At 43.1% G+C, this 20,443-nt stretch overlaps 4 protein-coding genes and 1 long non-coding RNA gene across 7 annotated transcripts; 3 read left to right on the top strand and 2 right to left on the bottom strand.

Annotated features, from left to right (window-relative positions):
* Positions 1 to 1,089: 1,089 nt before the first annotated feature.
* LOC125543624 (cyclic dof factor 2-like) lies at positions 1,090 to 4,895 on the top strand. Its single transcript, XM_048707035.1, has 2 exons — positions 1,090 to 1,468; positions 3,072 to 4,895. Exons 1-2 carry the CDS (start codon positions 1,301 to 1,303, stop codon positions 4,521 to 4,523), a joined length of 1,620 nt encoding a protein of 539 aa, XP_048562992.1. The 5' UTR covers positions 1,090 to 1,300; the 3' UTR covers positions 4,524 to 4,895.
* A 125-nt stretch (positions 4,896 to 5,020) lies between these two features.
* On the bottom strand, positions 5,021 to 9,682 carry LOC125543625 (mediator of RNA polymerase II transcription subunit 27). Of its 2 annotated transcripts, none has more exons than XM_048707036.1 (7): positions 9,332 to 9,681; positions 7,776 to 7,937; positions 6,447 to 6,900; positions 5,877 to 5,936; positions 5,716 to 5,784; positions 5,528 to 5,571; positions 5,021 to 5,432 (listed from the first exon to the last, which is right to left on the bottom strand). In XM_048707036.1, the coding sequence occupies exons 1-7, from the start codon at positions 9,634 to 9,636 to the stop codon at positions 5,291 to 5,293; spliced, it is 1,236 nt and encodes a 411-aa protein (XP_048562993.1). In that variant the 5' UTR covers positions 9,637 to 9,681; the 3' UTR covers positions 5,021 to 5,290. The 2 variants fall into 2 exon arrangements, 1 of the variants encoding a protein (XP_048562993.1); XR_007298623.1 differs by having other exon boundaries at positions 5,290 to 5,432; positions 5,877 to 5,956; positions 9,332 to 9,682.
* Positions 9,683 to 9,788: 106 nt separating this feature from the next.
* On the top strand, positions 9,789 to 16,594 carry LOC125543623 (pentatricopeptide repeat-containing protein At5g57250, mitochondrial). Of its 2 annotated transcripts, none has more exons than XM_048707034.1 (4): positions 9,789 to 13,241; positions 13,347 to 13,596; positions 14,800 to 14,896; positions 16,446 to 16,594. In XM_048707034.1, the coding sequence occupies exon 1, from the start codon at positions 9,917 to 9,919 to the stop codon at positions 13,181 to 13,183; it is 3,267 nt and encodes a 1,088-aa protein (XP_048562991.1). In that variant the 5' UTR covers positions 9,789 to 9,916; the 3' UTR covers positions 13,184 to 13,241; positions 13,347 to 13,596; positions 14,800 to 14,896; positions 16,446 to 16,594. The 2 variants fall into 2 exon arrangements, with proteins under 2 accessions (XP_048562991.1, XP_048562990.1); XM_048707033.1 differs by having other exon boundaries at positions 9,789 to 13,259.
* On the bottom strand, positions 14,924 to 16,831 carry LOC125543626 (peroxidase 49-like). Its single transcript, XM_048707039.1, has 3 exons — positions 16,522 to 16,831; positions 15,776 to 15,967; positions 14,924 to 15,680 (listed from the first exon to the last, which is right to left on the bottom strand). The coding sequence occupies exons 1-3, from the start codon at positions 16,744 to 16,746 to the stop codon at positions 15,096 to 15,098; spliced, it is 1,002 nt and encodes a 333-aa protein (XP_048562996.1). The 5' UTR covers positions 16,747 to 16,831; the 3' UTR covers positions 14,924 to 15,095.
* On the top strand, positions 16,609 to 18,878 carry LOC125543627. Its single transcript, XR_007298624.1, has 3 exons — positions 16,609 to 16,746; positions 18,074 to 18,195; positions 18,395 to 18,878. It is a non-coding gene; the product is annotated as an uncharacterized LOC125543627 (long non-coding RNA).
* Positions 18,879 to 20,443: the final 1,565 nt, after the last annotated feature.

The raw sequence follows: 20,443 nt of genomic DNA, 5'->3' as shown, positions 1-20,443 counted from the left end.
AATTGAGCCTTATAAAATGGAAAAACTAAAATTTTGAGATAAGCCCTATAAATCGAAAAGGAGGGAGTAGTAGTGTTATAGATGGTTTCATTTATTATCTTGTAGACTCATTCTTTCTCGGGAAACGCTATGTTACAGTAACATATTATGTTTCTCTAAACACCTCTCTCCTTATTAACTACATGCCACATAAGCAAAATTTTCTTGAACTGCGCTATATTACTGCTCCCTCCGTTTTTATTTAGTCTGCATATTAGGTTTGACCGAAGTCAAACTTTGCAAAGTTTGACCAAGTTTATAAAAAAATATATAAACATTTACCATAACAAATCTATATGATGTGAAAGTACATTCAATAATGAATCTAGTGGTATTGATCTTTTATTGTATATGTTAATATTTTTGTTTATAAACTTAGTCAAAGTTTACAAAGTTTGACTTTGACCAAAGCTAATATGCGGACTAAATAAAAATGAAGGGAGTACAGTTACTCCCACTATTAGACTAGCCATAATGGGGAGTAACTTAAACTAGTAACATCATATTTTACTAGGCTAAGTTACTACCTTCACAATGGGTAGTAACATATGTGTGTTGTCATGTTATGGTTCATTTATTAGCCTATAGACTCATATTGTCTTGGTATGTGTGATGTTACAGTAACTAGCTAAGTTACCACCATCACCTCTCTCATCATTAAATATGTGCATCACATAAGCAAAATTATCTTGAAAAACATGATGTTACTAGTGATATTACTACTAGCCTGAGACTATATTATCCTTTTTCATTAAATGGTACAATACCTTGTAATCTCCATATTTAATCTCATCAAAATCGTTTAACTTTTATGGGATAATATACCGAAGCAAAGTTCCTATGTTATTGCCGTAAATGTATCCATTCGCAAAACATCCCATGATTTTTTTAGGTAAAAAAAGGACCCATGAATTACTGGTGTACTGGGAATACTACTTACTAGCATCATTTCACTGGGATGCTTGTGCAATTATTATACTGGTAGAGGACACGCGTGCATTAAACCCATTTCTTAATAAAAGAAGTCCCCAGTGTGAAATTCACCCTAGTACCTTTTATTTTTGCCCCTTCGGCTTGATACTTCAATCCCATATTCCCCATGTAGAGTAGCAGCTATATCCATTAGCCCCCCTTCCCCTCATCTCTCCCTCCACCAGCTCGGTGTTTGCTCTCTCGCAACTTCGCTCAACTTGCAGTGACAATAGCAGAGGCAGCGGCAGCCCGCGATCGATCCTTGCCGGGTCCGCGGGTGGGATCGACGATGTCGGATCAGATGGATTCTGGCATAAAGCTCTTCGGGCGGGTGATCCCGTTGGTTCCTGACGCTGCGCCCGGGCCGCCGGAAGCGGAGGCGACGGCCGGCTCCGAGCACCCGCCGCCGCCGCCGCCGCAGGAGTCAGAGGCCGAGCCAGAGGCTGATAATAATAAGGTTAGCTCAAGGAGGGCTTTTGTTTGATCGACAATTTCAATATGCATGTTCCTCGGTTTCCGTGCGAAATCAAGGAGGCGCACCTTCATCCCATCATGTTTAGAGTCTGCATATTGCAAAATACTTACTTGTAATAAAAATAAAAATTACTACAAAATGTTTAGAATCCGGCGATCGAATTGGAGAACGAGGGTGGGTGGATTCGAGGTTTAGAATTTTATAGAGTGGACTCGAGGTTTAGATAAACGGCGAGGATGTGCATGCTGATCAGGTGACCCGCAGGATGATAAAATAGACCGGGTTTCGTCTGGATCTCAGAATGGATAGGTCCAAAAGTACAGGAGGGGTAATCTCTTTGGCCAGGCACAGCTGGACGTCGGTTTCTCCTATTTGGGCTCTATCTTTGTTTCCAAAAAAGCTGCAGCGAAAGGTCTCCTAGCTGTGGGGTCCGGAGGTACAACAATAATTGTACTACCATGCTGTGAGCGAGATGCTGATTAATGGGGATTAACAATCGTCTATTCATTTTTATATTATACTGTATGGGACTCCTCGGAGTTACTAATCTCTGAGTCAACGGTAATAGCCTTCCGATCAAGATACTACTGTCATAGTTTTGTACTTGAACAAATCTTGATGACCCAATCGAACATTTGTTTTGAAGTAGCTTAGAAATAGTAATTTCTCGGTCGCCTGGGAACCAGCAAACCATTTTTGTATATCATTTGCCTTTCCTCTTCTTCTCATTTTTGTTACACCTTATTTCGTTAGACAAAATGAAGTTGAACACGGAATTATTACCATAACTGGAGTAAATTGAAAAGTTAGTTATCACTTCCATTTGGTGCATGAACAGAAGAAGACATACCACATGTTGCCTACATATAGATGGCTGGGTGAGGACACAACAGAGTTGGTAGGGTGTTGTCATGCTGCTTCCTCAGAAGTGGTTATTAGGAGTGCAGAGTAAGCCATCCATGCAGAATTCAGCTTGTTTTGAGCATGGGGTGGTCCTTCAAGGGGCTTCTCATCTTCATTTGTTCACGAGTGGTCACCTGGGGGGGCTTCTGTTTTGAACACCTGACCCAGAATACCTTGATCTTGTTAAAGCAGGGCACGCAAAATCGTATGTCATATCATATGTCACCATATGTCGTACAGTACATCTTTTATTTGCTCTTTTTTGGCCCAACTTACAAGTGTCTATTGCCGCTGCGCTAAGCTGATCGAATTTCGATTTTGTGTTCAAGCAGCCGAACTTGAACCCCGTGATGAATTTCTGTGGTTTTCTTAACGCTGTCTTACCGTGGTTAAATGCGCATGCTATGCTAGTTTTGGTTAGTATTTGAGGACGCAATGCTTCCAAGTTTTCTATGTGTGGAGTGGTAACATAACCAATATGGCAATATCTCGGATCTTTTGTTAGCCAATATTGTCCCCTATGAAGACTATAGTTGATTTGATTTATGATCATGTTTTTGACCTATTGGTGCATCTGCAGAAACATAATGTTCTCACCTCTGCAAGATGTTAAATATAGTAACTTCTGTTTTGTTTGAGTTGAAGTACTCTTTTAACAGTACCTCGTGTTGCAATTTTATAGGAACAACACAAAGAAACAAAAGACAAAGGCGATAGTGAAATGAAGGTGGACGCTCCAGAAGAGAAAGAAGATGGTGGAATGAAAGGTGATGAACTAAGGGAGAGAAAAGATGACGAAATGGAGGTTGATGCACCACAAGCCAAACAAAATGCAGAAACAGCCAGTTCATCTACCTTGGACCATAAGAAAGACGACCAGGCCCAGATAAGCAATGCTGAAGAGAAGGTGGCATCAGACCCGAAGGAGGAAAATGAGAAGAAATCAAATGACGAATCAGGCCAGGATAGGGTGCTCAAGAAGCCAGATAAAATTATACCTTGCCCTCGGTGCAACAGCATGGATACAAAGTTCTGCTATTACAACAACTACAATGTTAATCAACCAAGGCACTTCTGTAAGAATTGCCAAAGGTATTGGACTGCAGGGGGGAGTATGAGGAATGTACCTGTCGGTGCTGGGAGGCGCAAAAGCAAGAATTCAGCGCTGCACTACCGTCAGTTGTTGATGGCCCCTGATTGTCTGCTGGGGTCTAGAGTAGACATCTCTGACACAGTGAACCCAGAAGTCCTTGCATCTCTACCTTCCATCCCGACACAATCAGCCAGTAGAAATGAAACAGTTCTCAAGTTTGGGCCTGAGGTGCCACTTTGTGAATCGATGGTATCGGTGCTGAACATTGAAGAGCAGAATGTGACCAATGCTGGATCTGTACCAAGAGATGAAACCAGGGAAGATAACTCATGCGCATCGACTACCACATCAAACAATGGGTTACCTGCAAACGCAGTCCCGCCTGGTCAGAACGGAGCGCCTGTTTACTGTAATGGGGTTGGTCCGGTGCCTCAGTATTACCTTGGACCTCCTTTCATGTACCCATGGAGCATGGGGTGGAACAACCTTCCTGTAATGGTGCCGGGTGGAAGTATGCCCGAGTCTGCTTCTCCATCAGAAAGCTGCAGCACTAGTTCGGCGCCATGGATGAACTCTCCCATGATGCCAGGCTCAAGGCTTCCTGCACCCCCGTTTCCATATCCTATTGTTCCACCTGCACTCTGGGGTTGCTTACCAAGCTGGCCAGCCGCGGCATGGAACACACCATGGGTCGGGACCAACGGGTGCATATCGCCGTCTGGGTCAAGCAACAGCAGCTGTTCAGGCAATGGGTCTCCTACTCTGGGGAAGCATTCCAGGGACCCCAATCCACAGAAAGATGACAAGGAGGAGAAATCACTATGGGTTCCCAAGACGCTCCGCATCGATGACCCCGATGAGGCAGCGAAGAGTTCCATATGGGCAACTCTTGGCATCAAACCTGGAGACCCTGGCGTCTTCAAGCCTTTCCAGTTCAAGGGTGAGAGCAAGGGCCAGCCAGCAGATGCACGCCCTGCCCGTGCTTTACAGGCGAACCCCGCAGCGTTTTCTCGGTCGCAGTCGTTCCAGGAGAGCTCTTGAACTGATGGCTGTTGCCTATCTAATACATTTTGGCAACACAGCTTGTCCTGTAGTAAAATTTGTACATAATAGTATAGCTTTGCGATATGGGGAAACACCCAAGGAGAGCTTTTTGAATAGCCACTAACCTGCAGTGGAGCTTGCAAAGAGCTTTCATGAGAACTTACTTGAGAGGTGTGTACTGTAAATATTTGACAAACTGGTTATCTATAACAATGTAATTAGGTTAAGTCAGGAGTACAATCACCTGGTTTGCCACTCCTATTATTTCGGTGCAGGTTGTAACAATTTAACATTGCTACTGATGAAGACTATTTATAGAAATATGAATAAACAGTTTGAGATGTCAAGCACAGTTACTCCTTTTTTCCAGATAATTATTCCAGTGTTTCACGGTACATGTAATCCGCCAATTTGAAGTTTCTTGTATACATATGCATAATATTTTATAATTATTTCTCAGGCAGCGACAAACAAATCAACAATGTATGCCCGCATAGTTTCACAGAGCAGTTAAAGCTCAGTACATAACAATTATCAAAATTTGCAACATCTGTTTACCACAATTTCTGCTCATGAGATACACAGGTTTTACACAGGTAAGGTGAAAATGTAAACAGAGTAACTCCTCGATCACCAAGCCTTTAGTTCTTAAAAATTCACTTCAACATTTTCATCGTCCTACAGATTAGGCTGGTATAGCACAGATACAGTCGGGTGATGGTGTTAGAAACATCCTAGCTAGAAGTCCAGAGTGCGTAGAAGCGTCAGGCATCATAGGAAGAACATCCAATGTGATAGGCTTCCTGATGATCTGAACCAATGCTCGAGATCTGCTGGTAGGGGCGATGAACCGGGGGTAGAAGCAAAGCCAAAGACTTGTCCATGAGCAGAAGCCGTCGGCATTTACTGCATGACAAATAATGCAGTGTTACTTGTCTGTACAGGAGAAATGGTTGATGATGATATGATGCAAATCAAGTTGCATATCTAAGGAGGATTACCTGCAAAGTTTTGTAAATAGAGTCTGATAATCAGCAATCCAACGCTGCAAAAGGTTTGCATCTGTTAGTACTTAAACACAAGCAAGGTAGAATTGTTGCAATGGATTTCTAGCGATAAGTTTTGGTAATAACTGGATTACTGCCGTGCAGTATATTTATCTCAATGACTAAAATTTGCTGCAACTCACCAATAAAATAGAAAGTGCTTTACTGGGTTCCACACTGATGAAGTACTGCAATGCCTTGTCAGCATGCTCCTACATAATCACAACAGTACACCCATGCTTCAATTCGAATGCCTCTTATGGGAACAAATAATCAGCTCAAAGATCATAAAAGAAGCATTTACCGTCACATGCTTAAAGACGTGATGCACCGACAAGCCTCTCGCATGAAGGTAGCTTCCTCCCTAACAGAGGATAACTGCATCTGTCAGAAATAATATCTTGCCCACTCATTATCAACAAGAATGCTCACTTTGCCTATTAAGTGTATCAATGGGAACATGCTAAGACACAGAAAGTGATCTTGCTACATAAGCAACTACTTATATGGTATTGGGTACTCGTTCCAGTTCACAAAGAAGCGGTGTTTTGGACATACCTTCGGTCAAAAATTTATAACTTTGACTGCCAAACCATTTAACATATATCGGAAACTTGAAAAATAATATGTACATATTTGTCTCGGAAAGTATTTCCAAAATATTACATCTTTCTTGGGTTTTATGCCTGTACTATAGTAAAAGTTTGTGGTTAAAGTTATATCTTAAGACTCTGTCCAAGTCCAATACATAAGTTATTTCTGGACTGGAGACGGTAGTGAACACACACTTTTTGCACCAGTGCTTGTCTGCTTATGCAAAGTTCAAAATTGTGATGAATCATGAATGAAGTCAGCTTTTGGAAGACATTCTTACCTCAGTTGGAGAGAAGAATGCCACAGCATCAGGATCAACAGATCCTGCAGGATGCAATGACACTACAACTCTAAATATTGAAGGAACCAGCAACTCAATTACTGCAACCTGATCTATCGGAGTCGTCACAGAACCAGGTCTCGATTTTCCCATATTTTGCAGGTTCAACTCCTTAGATGGATCCACAAAGTCATCATCCATCAGAGATGCTAATGCTGAAGCTCTTTTTGACCAATCTAAACGACGATACGTGGATATTTTCATGTTGGGTACTTCATTTTCTAGATTCTTAAGTATCTCGGACAAAGTTTTTTCTTCCAGCTCTCCATTGCCCGCAGGCATCCTTGGCCTTTTAGCAATACCAGATTCACCATCATGGAGATGGTTAAGAACTTCGTCTTCTAGATGAGGAAAGAATCTTCTTTTCTGGTCAGTGAAGGCCTTGAGAGCTAACCTGAAAACAACATTGAAACAAGATGAATCCCAAACCAAAAGCTTCCTCCCAAGTTTTTAGGTATATAGCACTTAGAAATTGTATGCATGAAAAAAGTAAGAAATAACATCGGGAGAGCAATTTCTCCATTTAGGCATAAATCAGTGCGCGCATAACCACATATAAAGGGAGGGAGGGAGTGAGAGATCCAGAAATTATCATCGTATTTTAGAGAGTAACACTATACAAAAAACATTGAATATACATTCAATTGATTGTATGGTTGGCCATGTTCACCAAGGCGTTAGGCGCTAGTCGGTCTGTAAAACAGTGCCTAGCACCTAATTGCTGAATAGGCAAGCAGGCTAGGGGCCCACCTGGGTGGGATAAACTGGCTAGGTGACAGGGCGTCGCCTAGCATCAAGGTGGGCTTGTCAGTTACTCCCCCTGTAAAGAAATATAAGAGCATTTAGATCACTAAAGTAGTGATCTAAACACTCTTACATTTCTTTATCTTTTAGCGCACTGATGGTTGGTGAAAGTGTCGCATGCCACTCTCCTAGATAAGATCTATGGTATCACCTCCGGTGGTACATGATTGCTGATCCAGCTCACCTCTTGGTGGATGTGGAAACAACACAAAAGTGCGTAGAGACCAGGTGTCCATCATCTATTAAACACTATCAAAGTATAAGTACAGTTCGGGTGACATCGTAACCTCATTCTTGGTTCCACAGACATTGTGTTCCCAGTGGGTTTCTTAAGGCTTGTACATATACTTCTTTTAATCTGAACACATTGAGACAGACGTTTTTCTACATTTTCCCGGAAAAAAATGCTGCACATCAATAGCAAATCAAGAGTAAGGCAAACATCATGGAAGTAATGAATTTCACCTAGTTCTGTCAACAGCTGATGCACCAGCTTGGCCTGCCAATTGACGCTTCCAAGCATAGGCCACAACAGCACCATCTGGGCACACAAGTGGCATGTGCAAGCCCCATGAATTTCCTCGAGCTTTAAGGGCCCCATTTAGAACCCCGGACTCTTCCAATTGCCTTGCTAACAGAAAAAAATAAATAAAATGAATTAATCACCATAAAATAAATGTTAAAAAAGGAACACATGATACTTCGGATATAGTTGAACCTTTAAATGACTATTCCCCAACTGTTAATGAAAAAAAATGTGGGATTACTCTTGAAAAGTTCAAAAGAATCAAAGAAATTTTGGTATGGATGCACATAACCTATGATGTCTTTATGAATATAAATGTTTACTTCAGTTCAGTAGGAGAATAGTGTGACTAACTCATAACTTTCAAGTATGCTGCTGAACTTTATTCACATTGGTTCCAGATACCTTTATAGCTTTCATCACCCATAAGTCAAATCACACGGCTTATTAGCCTTATCTAGTAACTTCAGTGTTTTCTCAAAACTTAACTCATATATGTAAAACTATAATTAATTAACAAGTAACTTCACAGCTTCATAAAGATTGACAACTCGCACATCTTTGATGTGCAGTGGATAAGTAGATTATATTGCTACAGCTGTTCATGCGCCGTACAGGCAGTACCACAAAGCAGACTATCAAACTGTTCACAATTTCCTATCCAATACAAATATTACAGGGCTCGCTGAACAAGATAAATGTTGCTCTGATGAAATATGTTTGTAGGGAGAATTTCTAGCGTAAAATTATGGCCGTGGGTCATACTGAAGCAATAGCTGCTAAATGCTAGTTCTAGCCACAGCAGTTAAACAAAACAGCCAGGTATAAAACATGTGTTATACAGAATTAGAATTATCCCAATTTAATAGATCACGCTATGTCTCCAGAAAAGGCCACAAACACCTAAAACATCTAGATCAAAGTCGAGTGATTAAGCAAAACATAGACCTGACTACCTGAGGGGCTTAGCAAGGAACATTACTGAGATTCTGTCAAAATCAGAGCGCAATCTCATTTTAAACCTCTCAATACATTTGTTCGAAGTTATCAAATTTTCTCATGGATATTTTACACGAAATATGTTCCTTGTTGAGGACAAACTAGGCCAAGCAGAACAAAAGAAGATCAGAATCTAGCTGACAGTAACTCTGTCTAACCAAATTACCTCAAGAGTTACAATTTTCTTGCAAAGTCAGCTACGCAACTCAAATTAGCTTAGCCAGAATCACGGGCACCAATTTCCCCAACATAATCTAAACATGTACTACTAATATCCACTATCTCAACAATGTCCTGACTTAGATTTAGGGCATAGGCATACGGTCTCCCCTAGGCATACCGGCAGAACATGGGATAGTGGCTGTTGTCCACACGCTTCAGGAACCATCCCAGCGGAAACTTGTTTCCCAAACCAAACGATACAACCACCCAAGGGAGCTCACAAGAAGCTCCCAGATCAAGATGGAAGAAAGTGGGCGCGGGCGGAGTCGAGTACCTGCCGAGGGCGCGGAGGTCGTCGAAGTGGCGGTGCATGGAGACCTCCTCCTTAGCTACGACTTCCTCGTTCCTCTCGATGTGCTGCTGGGCGCTGTCCGGCGGCGCGCTGGCGGCGACGAAGAGCGCCTCGAGGAGGCGGTCCGCGCCGAGCCGGATGTCCGCGATGATCCTGCCCGCGCGGCCCAGCCGCTCCATCGCCTGCGCCACCTGCTTCGGCGGCGCGTCGCCGCCCGCTGGCTCGTGCGCGCGCGCCGCCGCCGCCGGTGCGGCCACCGCCACCGTCGCCTGCGACTGCTGCATCATAATTCCTCCTCTGCTCGAGTAGATGCGGGAGTTGTCTCATGGTGGACTGGCTAAACTTTGTGGCCATTTACTTAGAGTCGGCCCATTGTTGGAAAATGAGGCCCAAAGAGATCTGGTAAACCAAGCTCATGGGCCTATACCATGTCTCAAATACAAGTGAGCTCGGATACAGCCCAGCCCTAACGACACCGCCAAATGCCGCTTCACTGCGGCGCTTGAACGTTCCTCTCCTCCCCCCCACTCGCACTCACACCGCGGCAGCAGCCAACCGCCGACCGCCATGGGCTTCCCCGGCGGCGAACCCCCACCGCTACCGTTGCCGACGCTCGTTAAGCTCGGACGCGCGATCACCGAGCAGCATGTGGACCGAATTCTCGCCGCGCTCCTCCGCCGCCGCAGGCATCGTCTCGTCGGCGCCCTCGCCTCTCAGGCGCTCGCCAACTCCCTGCGCCCCACCGCCCGCACCCACCTCCTTGCAGCCTCCGCGCTGCTCGACTCCGACCTCCCCCATGACGCCGCTCGGCGTCTCACTCTCGCCGGGCCGCCCCCCTCATCCCGTCGCCTCTGGGACGCGCTGCTCCGCCGGGCCTGCGCCCAGCGTGGCAACCCTCGCCTTGCGCTGGAGCTGCTCTCCGCTGGTGTAGAGGATCACGGAGCTGTCCTTTCCCCGTCCACCTATGGTGTGATTATATCGGAGTTGTGTGCGCGTGGGGACATGGCCGGGGCGCTCAAGGTGTTCGATATAATGACAGCGAGGGGGTGTCAGGTGGACGACCGTGTTTGTAGTGTGATCATTTCTGGCTTCTCCAAGGCCAGCAAGGTCGAGGCCGGCTTGGAGTTCTACGATAGAGTGAGGAAGGAGGTCAGAGGGTTTGAGCCAGGCCTGGTGACACTGACTGCGGTTGTGAATTTGCTTGGGAGGCAGGGGAGAATTGGTGACGTGGCTGAGCTGATAAGGGAGATGGAACAGAAGGATATGGTGGGTGATGCGATGTTCTATAGCAGCTTGGTTCATGGATACATGAGCAGTGGCCTGTTGATGGAAGGGTTCCGGGAGCATCGGCTGATGTTAGACAAGGGTGTTGCAGCTGATGTGGTTAATTACACTATTGTTATTGATGGGATGTGTAGAGAAGGTAGCGTGGAGAAAGTGAAGGGGTTCATAGATGAGATGGAGCAACGGGGTGCTAAGCCGAATTTGATCACTTATACATCACTTGTTGGTGGTTTCTGCAAGAGGAATAGGCTAGAGGATGCCTTTTCCATAGTGAGGAAACTTGAACAGACAGGTGTAGTGGTGGATGAGTATGTATATTCAATTTTAATCGATAGTTTGTGCAAAAGGGGGGATTTGGATAAGGCTATCTCTTTGCTTGGAGAGATGGAGAGCAAGGGGGTAAAAGCTGGGACAGTGACATACAATGCAGTAATAAATGGTTTGTGTAAGGCTGGTGAAACTACCAAGGCCGTGGAAATGTCTGAAGGTGTTACTGCTGATAATTTCACATATAGCACGCTGTTACACGGTTACATTAAGCAAGAGGATACGACCGGTGTTGTGGCGATAAAGGCTAGGCTTGAGAGTAGTGGGATTGCACTTGACGTTGTCACATGCAATGTACTTATCAAAGCATTATTTGTGATCAACAAGGTGGATGATGCCTGCAGCTTGTTTCATAGAATGCGTGATATGGGCTTAAGCCCTAATACCGTCACCTATCATACACTCATAAACATGATGTGTAAACTTGGGGATTTTGACAGGGCAGTTGAGTTGTTTGATGAGTACAGGAAAGATACATCATTCTCCAGTACTGTTGTTCACAATGGCCTGATCGGAGCACTATGTAATGGAGGAAAGGTCACCATTGCTGATCAAGTGTTCTATGATCTCATTCATAAAAAACTAAGGCCTGATTCCTGTACTTACAGGAAGTTGATTCATGCAAATTTCAAAGAAGGTGGTGAACAAGGTGTGCTAAATTTCATTCATAAGATGGAAGAACTAGAAATGGACTTGTTTTCATCTGTTTGCAATTATGCTTCTGATTTCTTAAGCAGCAGGGATTGTTGCCAGGCAGCATTATATGTTTACAAGATACTCAGAACACAAGCCTTTGCTGTATCAAGCAACACATTCTACAGGCTACTCAAGAGCTTACTCCGCAATGGAAATGAACAGGTCATAGAACCATTGTTAAGTGAGTTCATTAAGATTCATGGCCTGCATGAACCTAGAATGATTAATATGCTGTCTTGTCACCTCAGCAAGAAGGGTGTTGGTGAAGCTATTCGGTTTTCAAGTAACATGAACAGCGGCAGCATTCCTATCAGTGTTCTAAGAGGAGCTGTCTTTGCACTAAAGAAAGAAGGTGAAATTATGGATGCATATAATTTTCTCAAGGAAGCTGAACAAAGTGGGTTTTCTGTGGATCTTGCCATGTACTCTATAGTAGTGGAGGGCCTTTGCAAAGGTGGTTATCTTGAGAAGGCATTAGACTTGTGTGAAAGCATGAAAATAGAAGGGATTCATCCAACCATTATCATCCACAACTCTGTTCTCAGTGGTTTGTGCCAGCACGGATGCTTTACTGAAGCATTCAGGCTCTTTGATTACTTAGAAAGAAGCAACATTCCTCCAACAATGATAACTTACACTATACTTATATGTGCTTTGTGCAGAGAAGGTTTCTTAGATGATGCATATGAATTGTTTCAGAAAATGTCCAGCAAAGGTATCAGACCCACTACCCGTGTTTACAACATGCTGATAACTGGTTACTGTAACTATGGTTTAGCTGAAAAAGCGCTTGAGCTTATGTCTCATTTTGAGAAGCTTTGTCTACATCCGGATGCTTTTACACTTGGTGCAGTTATTAGTGGGCATTGTATGAAAGGTGACACTGAAGCTGCATTAGGCTTCTTTAATGAATACCATTGTAAGGAGATGGTCCCAGATTTTGTTGGATTTATGAGCCTGGTCAAAGGGCTCTATGCAAAAGGAAGGATGGAAGAGTCCAGGGGCATCTTGAGGGAGATGTTTCAGTCCAAACAAGTTGTTGAGCTAATAAACAACGTAGGATATGAGGTTGAAACAGAATCTCTTGTTGCTCTTCTGTCTTCTGCATGTGAGGAAGGGAAGATCGATGAGGTTGTGACTATCCTAAGTGAGGTGAGACTCATGTCTGTATCCTCTTCAGATTCTAATATTTCTAATACACTTGGTCAGTTCAAGAAGCTGCAGAGAACTGATGATGCTTGTGATCCTAGAACAGATTCAGAACAAGTTCTAAGTTCAGCCGATTTTGATGTTTCTAGCAATTGCCTCCACGGAAGTTCCCGAGGCACATTGCAACCCATGACAGAGAGAACTGATAGTTTATGCACAACAACTGATAATACTGATATTGACAATGGCAATTTGCTAGGGAAGTCTTTCTATGACGACTTTGACACATATTATCCTGCTATTGCTTCCCTTTGCTCAAAAGGGGAGCTGGTTAAGGCCAATAAGGCAATTGAAGCAATGATTCAGAATTCTGGTTAAGTTTGGTGACCGGTGCAATCTGTTAGGGAAGTTCTTCTGGCCCATTGTATCATCTTCTGTAAGCAAAGCTACTCTCGTAAGTACACCATGTTCTTGCAGATATAACCGAGGCTTCATAATGCATCCTTGAGAATTTTGTTAATATGCATTCTGTGTTTTGTAGGTGAAGCAAATATTTGTTGACATCATTGACCATCCTGGCAGTTGGCAACAGAAGATCTTGTACACTGGGAGGGCATGAGAAAGGAGGAAACCAGTGGCAGTTCTTTGCGCAAGAAATGCACTTAAACGACTAATCAGATCAACTGAGGGTAGTAAACTACTAGTAGAGCTACCAGGGCTTGGTGATAAAATAACACCACGCGAGAGAAAATGGTGCAAATAGAAAGCTTGTAAGAGCAATGGACCTGCAGGTAATTAGTTTAACTATATGCTCTTTGTTCCCTCATTGTCTTGTTATTTTCACTTTCTAGCCCTATTCGGATATATTTCCTTCGAAATCTTTGACAATGTAATGATGCACTTGTCTCCTGCTTCACATACAGATTCTGTAAATACATGTTAAAGCGGCTAGTCTACCTTTCCATTTGCCCCTCTACAAATTTCTGGAAATGGCACCTTGTACATATCAACTGAACACAATCACCCTTGCTCTATACTTAGATTTATGCGGCCGTTTATTAGATGGTTTTTACTCTTTCAAAAAACTTCTAATTCAATTGGGTGAGGTTAGCCACAACTATCTGGGAACTTACTGGTTTCAGATAAACATGATTAAAAAATGATTTTCAAGAAACCTACGTGTCATTTTGGGTGTTGTAAAGAAATATCGTGAACCCTGACACAAGAAGCTCAAAAAACTAATTCCCTGAAGCAACCAGTTTATGAAATGCCTTAGTTTGCTCCCAGCTTCTCTGGATGTTGAGCTGGTGGTTCTCAGCTAATGAGTGACTTCAAGCACAGAGCCTACAAATAAATTCCTCTCTGCTGGAACCAAGTATCCTGTGCGGTAATGATTACACCTCTCGTCCATGAGTTCTAACAGTACTAGTGTAGTATGAAAGCATGAACTGAGGGTTTGCAATGCAAGTTGCCCTATACCTATCTGTTTGATGAAATATCAACATCACAGATCCTTGAATTTATTTTTGCAATCATGATTTGCATCTCTGATTACTATGGTGAAACTTGGCACGACTAGTTTACTGTGTGATAATTCCTTGCTTGCTCTTCCGATGAGCAAGGCAGGTGACTGGACTCCTCTTTTTTGGGCACTTCTCCTCACTTGCTCTTGTTCCAATTTGATTGGCATCCTGCTTTCTCCAGCTGTCATCAAAAGATAACACAGCTGCACAACTTGTGCTGAAAAGAATCACATGTACCTGATTTTCTTCATTTAGAAATTAGGAGGTTTACTTGTTTTATGAACCTAGTATGGCACAGCAATACGATGTGGTGTATCCTAGTGGTCATCAGCGCAAACTTGGTCAAGTCATATTTAGTTTTAGTGGTTCCATAACCGTCCGAGATATTTCTTGGAGGCATAACAAGATTGAATCAATAATTTATATGTATCTTGAAAGACTAATTCTTTTTGATCCATTTTATTTTGACAGATGATAAATCTTGAAGTCAGCACAACTGGAGTACCACGAGAGCTGTTGAACAATAGGTGGATGTCTACCATGAGTGAAATTTGGAAGTCAGAACTTGGTAAGTTATGTCAAATAACCAGCTTATCAAACAAGTGAACTCATCTTATATATTGAATTATTATTACACACATTTCATAATGCAATTACATGACACAAATGATCAAGCGATTTCGAAAATTACAACCACACTTGCTTATTCAAACAAAATATGGCACCAACTTCACACACAATTCAGCACTTACAGGAGCTTCAGCAACTCAGTGATAGTTGTTGAGCCTCCTGCAGTCTTTCCTGATCTCCCCCTGTGACCCGGTCAGTGGCATGATGTTGCCCATGTTCACCATTGACTGTGCAAAGTGCTGGAAGAAGAGATGCACATCATTCGCGTACGCCTTCACAAGTGCTGCTGTTTCCGCGCTCTTGGTAAGCAGGACCTCGTCAGAGCTGAGGAGACCCCTACCGGCAAGGATGTTCTTGAAGTAGAAGTTGTCAAACTTGGTCGAGCTGACGACGTCGAGTGGGAAGAGATTGTTGTCGCCACCGGAGCGGGGGCACCCCTGCCTTAGTTGCGCAGCGTAGGACATATCCAGTGTGCTGTCGGCCAGGCCGTTGCCCGACTGGTTGTACAGCCTCTGCCGGAAGCTGGTGCAGCGGGACAAGCCGATGGTGTGGCCACCTGAGAGGGCGACGACATCGACGATGTTGAGACCGAGGCGATTGAACTTGGTGATGATGGTGGGTAGGGTGTTGTTGGGGGCAGGGATGTCATTGTTTGATCCCTGGATGCTTGCACCCAGAGAGTCCCTGCGGCCGAGTGGCACGTCCCAGTAAGGGCCACCAACCTGCAGGTTGATTTGGGTCCCAAAGAATCACTAATACTGGCTGCATTGTTTAACTCGTGCTATCTGGGAAAGAATTAGTTTTGGTGTGCACATACAAGGACAGTAGAGTCACGGGCGGCGAGGGCGAGGATATCGGCACAGGAGACAGTACCGGGGCAGGCTGTCTCAAGGGCGACCTTGATCTGGTCGACGACCTCGAACCCCCGGAGGGAGTTCAGATTGGGGTTGGACCCCTTCTCGCTGACTATGCTGCTGCTGTTGTCCAGTAGCACGGATGCGTCGCACCCCTATGCACAGAAGGAAAAAAAAGTCAGAAAAAGTTGCTGGTACTATACAGATTCGGCACATGCAACGAAATAGTAGTTTCATTGGATCAGGTACATGCATTTTGTGAAGGATGAGCATTGCATGGAGAGTGCCAATTATTGTGCACTTGAATTAAGCAATCGCCATCTTTTCAGGGAAAAGCAATCATGGTACGGACTCGATCATGTCATCAAGACAATAAGTAGTGGTCGTATGGCATTGTAGGCAGGCTATCTTATCATTGGTAAAACTAAAAGTTTAGCCTAGGAACTACAGATTCTTCCATGTTCCTGAGGACAAGGTTCCCCATATGAAGGACAAATATAGCAAAAATAACACTTTAGGCATTTAGTTGAGCATTGGAACTGCTGTAAGATTAGAAATAAAATGCATAGCTTATCCTATTACTATTAGTCACAGACTCACAATGAAATAGTAATTTTCTGTACTACATTGCAGGAACCATGTTCAGCAAGTATCATTGTAGCGGTGTAGAAAAATGTAAAGGATACTACAGGAAAGATGAAACGGAGACCTTGACAAAGCAGTCATGGAAATGCAGCCTGACCAAGGATGCTGCCATCCTGGTCTCCTGGGCAACAGCCTGCGCCACGATGGATTGCACAATCTCCTTTGCCTTCGGGCAAGAGTGATCGTAAAACTGTGGGAACAAGCCGTACCATGGGTTGGCACGTACGACACCAGCAAGGAGGGGACAGACAAGGCATAGCACCAGCAGGCAACTCATGGAAGTCGCCATGTAAGTGTCCTTAGCTGCACTTTGTTACAAGTAATAGAAGAGACTTGTTATTTGTTTGTTTCTACTTCTCTTCTTGTGGGTTATGAGGTGCAGAATGGGGTGGTTTATATAGTAGGAGGATGAGGCGCATGTAGGGAAGAGAAAGAAGGGTGGTTTCTGGGAAAGAACTGTGAGATGCTGCAGGGCAGCTGGGTTGTTAGACGATGCGTATAAAATAAGTGAGCTACCAGGCATTGTCAACTGCTTCGACAATAACTCTTCTATCAAGTACTCCCTCCGTTCCGAAATATAAGTCCTTTTAGAGATTTCAATACAAACTACATACGGATGTATATAGACCTCACCTACTTTAGAGTGTAGATTCACTCATTTTACTCTGTATGTAGTCTATATTGGAATCTCGACTTATATTTAGGAATGGAGGGAGTAACTCCAAGGTTTAAATCATCTGATTTTCTTCCAAAGGTGATATGCCCTATGTCATGTTTCGGTCTTCATTTCTAGTGTTGTAGTTACTCAAACTTTAAGCTTTGGTGATTTGGTAGACAAGTGTAGATGGAGATTCTTAGAAAAGTTTAAACTCAGTAAATATTTTATCAACGAGTCAAATACAAATGCACACTGTAACACTGATGAAACATCAATATTGCCATCACCACTTGAAGAACAACCATTCCTATGAAAGTTCTGCAAAGTTGCGAGTACAGAATGTCTTCAACAAACATATCCATACACAATAGCTTTGTGAACTAATCACATAAATTTGTGATCATGTAATTTCACCCTTCGTGACCATGCCTTGGAGGTAAAGCTGTTGCCTTGTGACCATGAGGTCACGGGTTCGAATCTTGAAAACAGCCTCTTGCAGAAATGTAGGGAAATGCTGCGTACAAAAGACCCGAAGTGATCGGACCCTTCCCCGGACCCTGCGTAAACGGGAGCTATGTGCACCAGGCTGCCTTTTTTTTAGTTTCACCCTTCGTGAGTTGGAATGTTACAGTGATTGAATCGGAATGTTACAGTGACTGGTTTGAATTACCTTACCAAGGCATGTACAATCTTACAATAGATCAGTAATCGGTCTGATGTCTCACTTTAACCTTCTGTATCACGGTAGGCCCACCCCTAACAAACCGTAAGTCTCTAGGAACCTCTCCATACACATGGCAATACATCATATATCATATGTGAAACCAAGCTGCCAAAGTACACAAAATGGCGTAACCAAAAGCGAGAGGTTTGCTTCCTAATTAATACTGGTACTTTTGTTATACATAAGTATCGTTACAGGTAAGAAGGTATTGATTAACGCTAACACTGTATGCAGGGATGTTTTTTTATATTGGTCATCATGGGAACAGGGATTCGTATCCCATGCCTTTGTGGATAAAAGTATGCCGCTACAGCAGCGTGGTGCCTTAAAAGAAATACAGGTTTTCTAGATGAAGGGTAATGTCTAAGATCATTAGGACATTATTGTTGTGTCTTATCGTAGAATCATGCTGAATTAGGTGACTTTTCTCACCTTACTGAAACTTTTCGATGGCTCATCTAATGGCCAAGGCGAGAGAACGTGTGTGACATGTTGCCTTCTGTACAGCCTGGGGCTTATTTCCCTAGCTAACACACGTGCATGGATGCCGATCAGGTCAAAGGGGATGTGCGATATTGCACCAACTTTGGAGGCACAGGATGCGTGATGAATCTGCGTTAGGTACTTGCATGGCCTACATTGATTGATGCCGGGAGCAGGTTCCTGGAAGTACTTTCAACTGTTCCTAAGTTTTGTCACTGGGCCCAGCAGCCTTGTTTCTCTGCACAGCACATAGCAGTGGCCGTTTCTTGAAGAAAACAACAGCGTGGTTGTTACTGCCAGAGAGTCAGAGTTTCAGGGACTTTGCATATGACTTGCAGGTATGCTTATGCTACGTGTGTGTGTGGGAACCGTTTTCTGGTTTAGAAAGAAAAGTACACAAATGTGGAGACCAATTTGTGACCTAGCACTGTCATATATTCTTTCTTCTTTTTTTTTTCTTTTCTTTTTTGCAAATTAATATCCTAGCTAAACTAACACAGACAGAATGAGCATAAAGAAAATTCATATGAGCTAGGAGTTTTTAAGTTCATATCTAGCAGCAGTTTACATTGTTTGTGTCGATGTTGAACATGGGATTCCTCCCCTTGGCATGTATCCCTACTGCTAAAAAACCTTGGGAGGAAACTAAAGCGATATAAGAGTGCCTGCTCATTTGACTTCTGCTGTTAGGAGGATCCTGAGTCATAATTGTTTCCTATCCCCCCCCCATTTCCTCCTGCAATCAACTCTCAACTCCACACCAATCATGCTTACTGTAGAAGTAAAAGGCAAATCTTGAACAGGTCCCACATGTTTCTTAGAAGTTAACCAACACAGATTTTCCAATGTAATTGGCCAATGATTTCTTACAACTTGTTCCCTGAATAAAGGACTTTGCAACGAATGGTTGATTAGAGAGTGCCTTAATGTATTGTCTGATCTTCCCTTTACCAACCCTGGTCTGCTTAAGCAAGCTTTTGTAGAAAGAGAACATTATTAAGCAAAGCCCTTTCAAAGTACTCTGTTTTTCCTCATTATTATATTTGGCTTCCCTATGATGTTACTTGACAGTTTTAGTAGGTGAAATCTACTTTTCTTGATGTTAAACATACTCAGTTAAGCATAGAGGACTTTTGACCTGTGTTATGAAAAAGGGCAAGTATTTAATCAGATACATTAGAATAAATGCCTTGCTAATCATCGTTATCATAACAGTAGGTTATACTGGTAGCCAAGTTGATCACTGCTTTGTTGAATATGAGAGAAGGCCCTTAGCTTCCAAGACATGGTTAAAATTTATTTCCATGCTTTCCTTTTTCTTTTTGTGAAGTGTAGTTGGCTCGACTAAGGAGCTTTGTGATTCTGGAAACCAGCACTTTAAGCAATGCGCTGTGTGAATATTTGACACCGTGGCTGCGTGTCTGCTATGCCAAGTTTCATTGCGTAAAAAGGAAGATAAAAGTAAAAAAAAATGTAAATTTGGAGAAAAAGGAAAGATATACGTAGTGTATTACGAGTCCGGTTATTCCGCAGCTTAGAACAAACCTTAGTCACACTTCAATTTGGCAATAAATTAGGCCCTGTCGTTTGGTTATATCCTACTGTCACTATGTGTAGTAATATACTCATCTCTTATGTTTGATTTCCATGACAATCGGATACACGTGTGGCATACTTACTTTTACTTGCGGCATGCGGCATGCCGAGGCTTGCTGAAATAATTATGAAACGTTTTGGAATTTCCTTGAATCTTCCTGGACATCTTGGAGCTTGCCTAATCACCCTCGGAAATAATATCGAACTACTTTTTGTACATGCACATCAAACATGTGTTTGAAAGTTCATACAACTTGTTATGTTTTTGGGACTCCAGTTAAATCTATAAACACATAACAGTTCATCAAGCTTGCACTAGTTTTTATAGGAACAAAATTGAAGTGATTTTTCATTCTCTCTGCTTTCATACATCAGAATCCAACGTACCGTAGCAAGAGCTGGTAACACAATCACATATATACCTACTACTGGCATATGGGATACCAAAGAGAAATAAACGCATCCATAGACATCTACTACTACAATTTGATGAAAACTACCAACTGCTAGAGCATTTGGCATACC

Source organism: Triticum urartu, chromosome 3, assembly GCF_003073215.2.
Source record: "Triticum urartu cultivar G1812 chromosome 3, Tu2.1, whole genome shotgun sequence".
NCBI classification, from domain to species: Eukaryota; Viridiplantae; Streptophyta; class Magnoliopsida; order Poales; family Poaceae; genus Triticum; species Triticum urartu.
This window is presented reverse-complemented; position numbering and strand designations above follow the sequence as displayed.

Coding starts and splice junctions, on each gene's coding strand:
- LOC125543623 (XM_048707034.1), top strand. CDS start 9,917: ATGGGCTTCCCCGGCGGCGAACCCCCACCGCTACCGTTGCCGACGCTC.
- LOC125543626 (XM_048707039.1), bottom strand. CDS start 16,746: ATGGCGACTTCCATGAGTTGCCTGCTGGTGCTATGCCTTGTCTGTCCC. Junction 15,968..16,521: donor TCCATGACTGCTTTGTCAAG/GTCTCCGTTTCA, acceptor TTCTGTGCATAG/GGGTGCGACGCATCCGTGCT. Junction 15,681..15,775: donor CCCGTGACTCTACTGTCCTT/GTATGTGCACAC, acceptor ATCAACCTGCAG/GTTGGTGGCCCTTACTGGGA.
- LOC125543624 (XM_048707035.1), top strand. CDS start 1,301: ATGTCGGATCAGATGGATTCTGGCATAAAGCTCTTCGGGCGGGTGATC. Junction 1,469..3,071: donor CAGAGGCTGATAATAATAAG/GTTAGCTCAAGG, acceptor GCAATTTTATAG/GAACAACACAAAGAAACAAA.
- LOC125543625 (XM_048707036.1), bottom strand. CDS start 9,636: ATGATGCAGCAGTCGCAGGCGACGGTGGCGGTGGCCGCACCGGCGGCG. Junction 7,938..9,331: donor GACCTCCGCGCCCTCGGCAG/GTACTCGACTCC, acceptor TCTGTTAGCAAG/GCAATTGGAAGAGTCCGGGG. Junction 5,937..6,446: donor CATTCTTCTCTCCAACTGAG/GTAAGAATGTCT, acceptor ATCCTCTGTTAG/GGAGGAAGCTACCTTCATGC.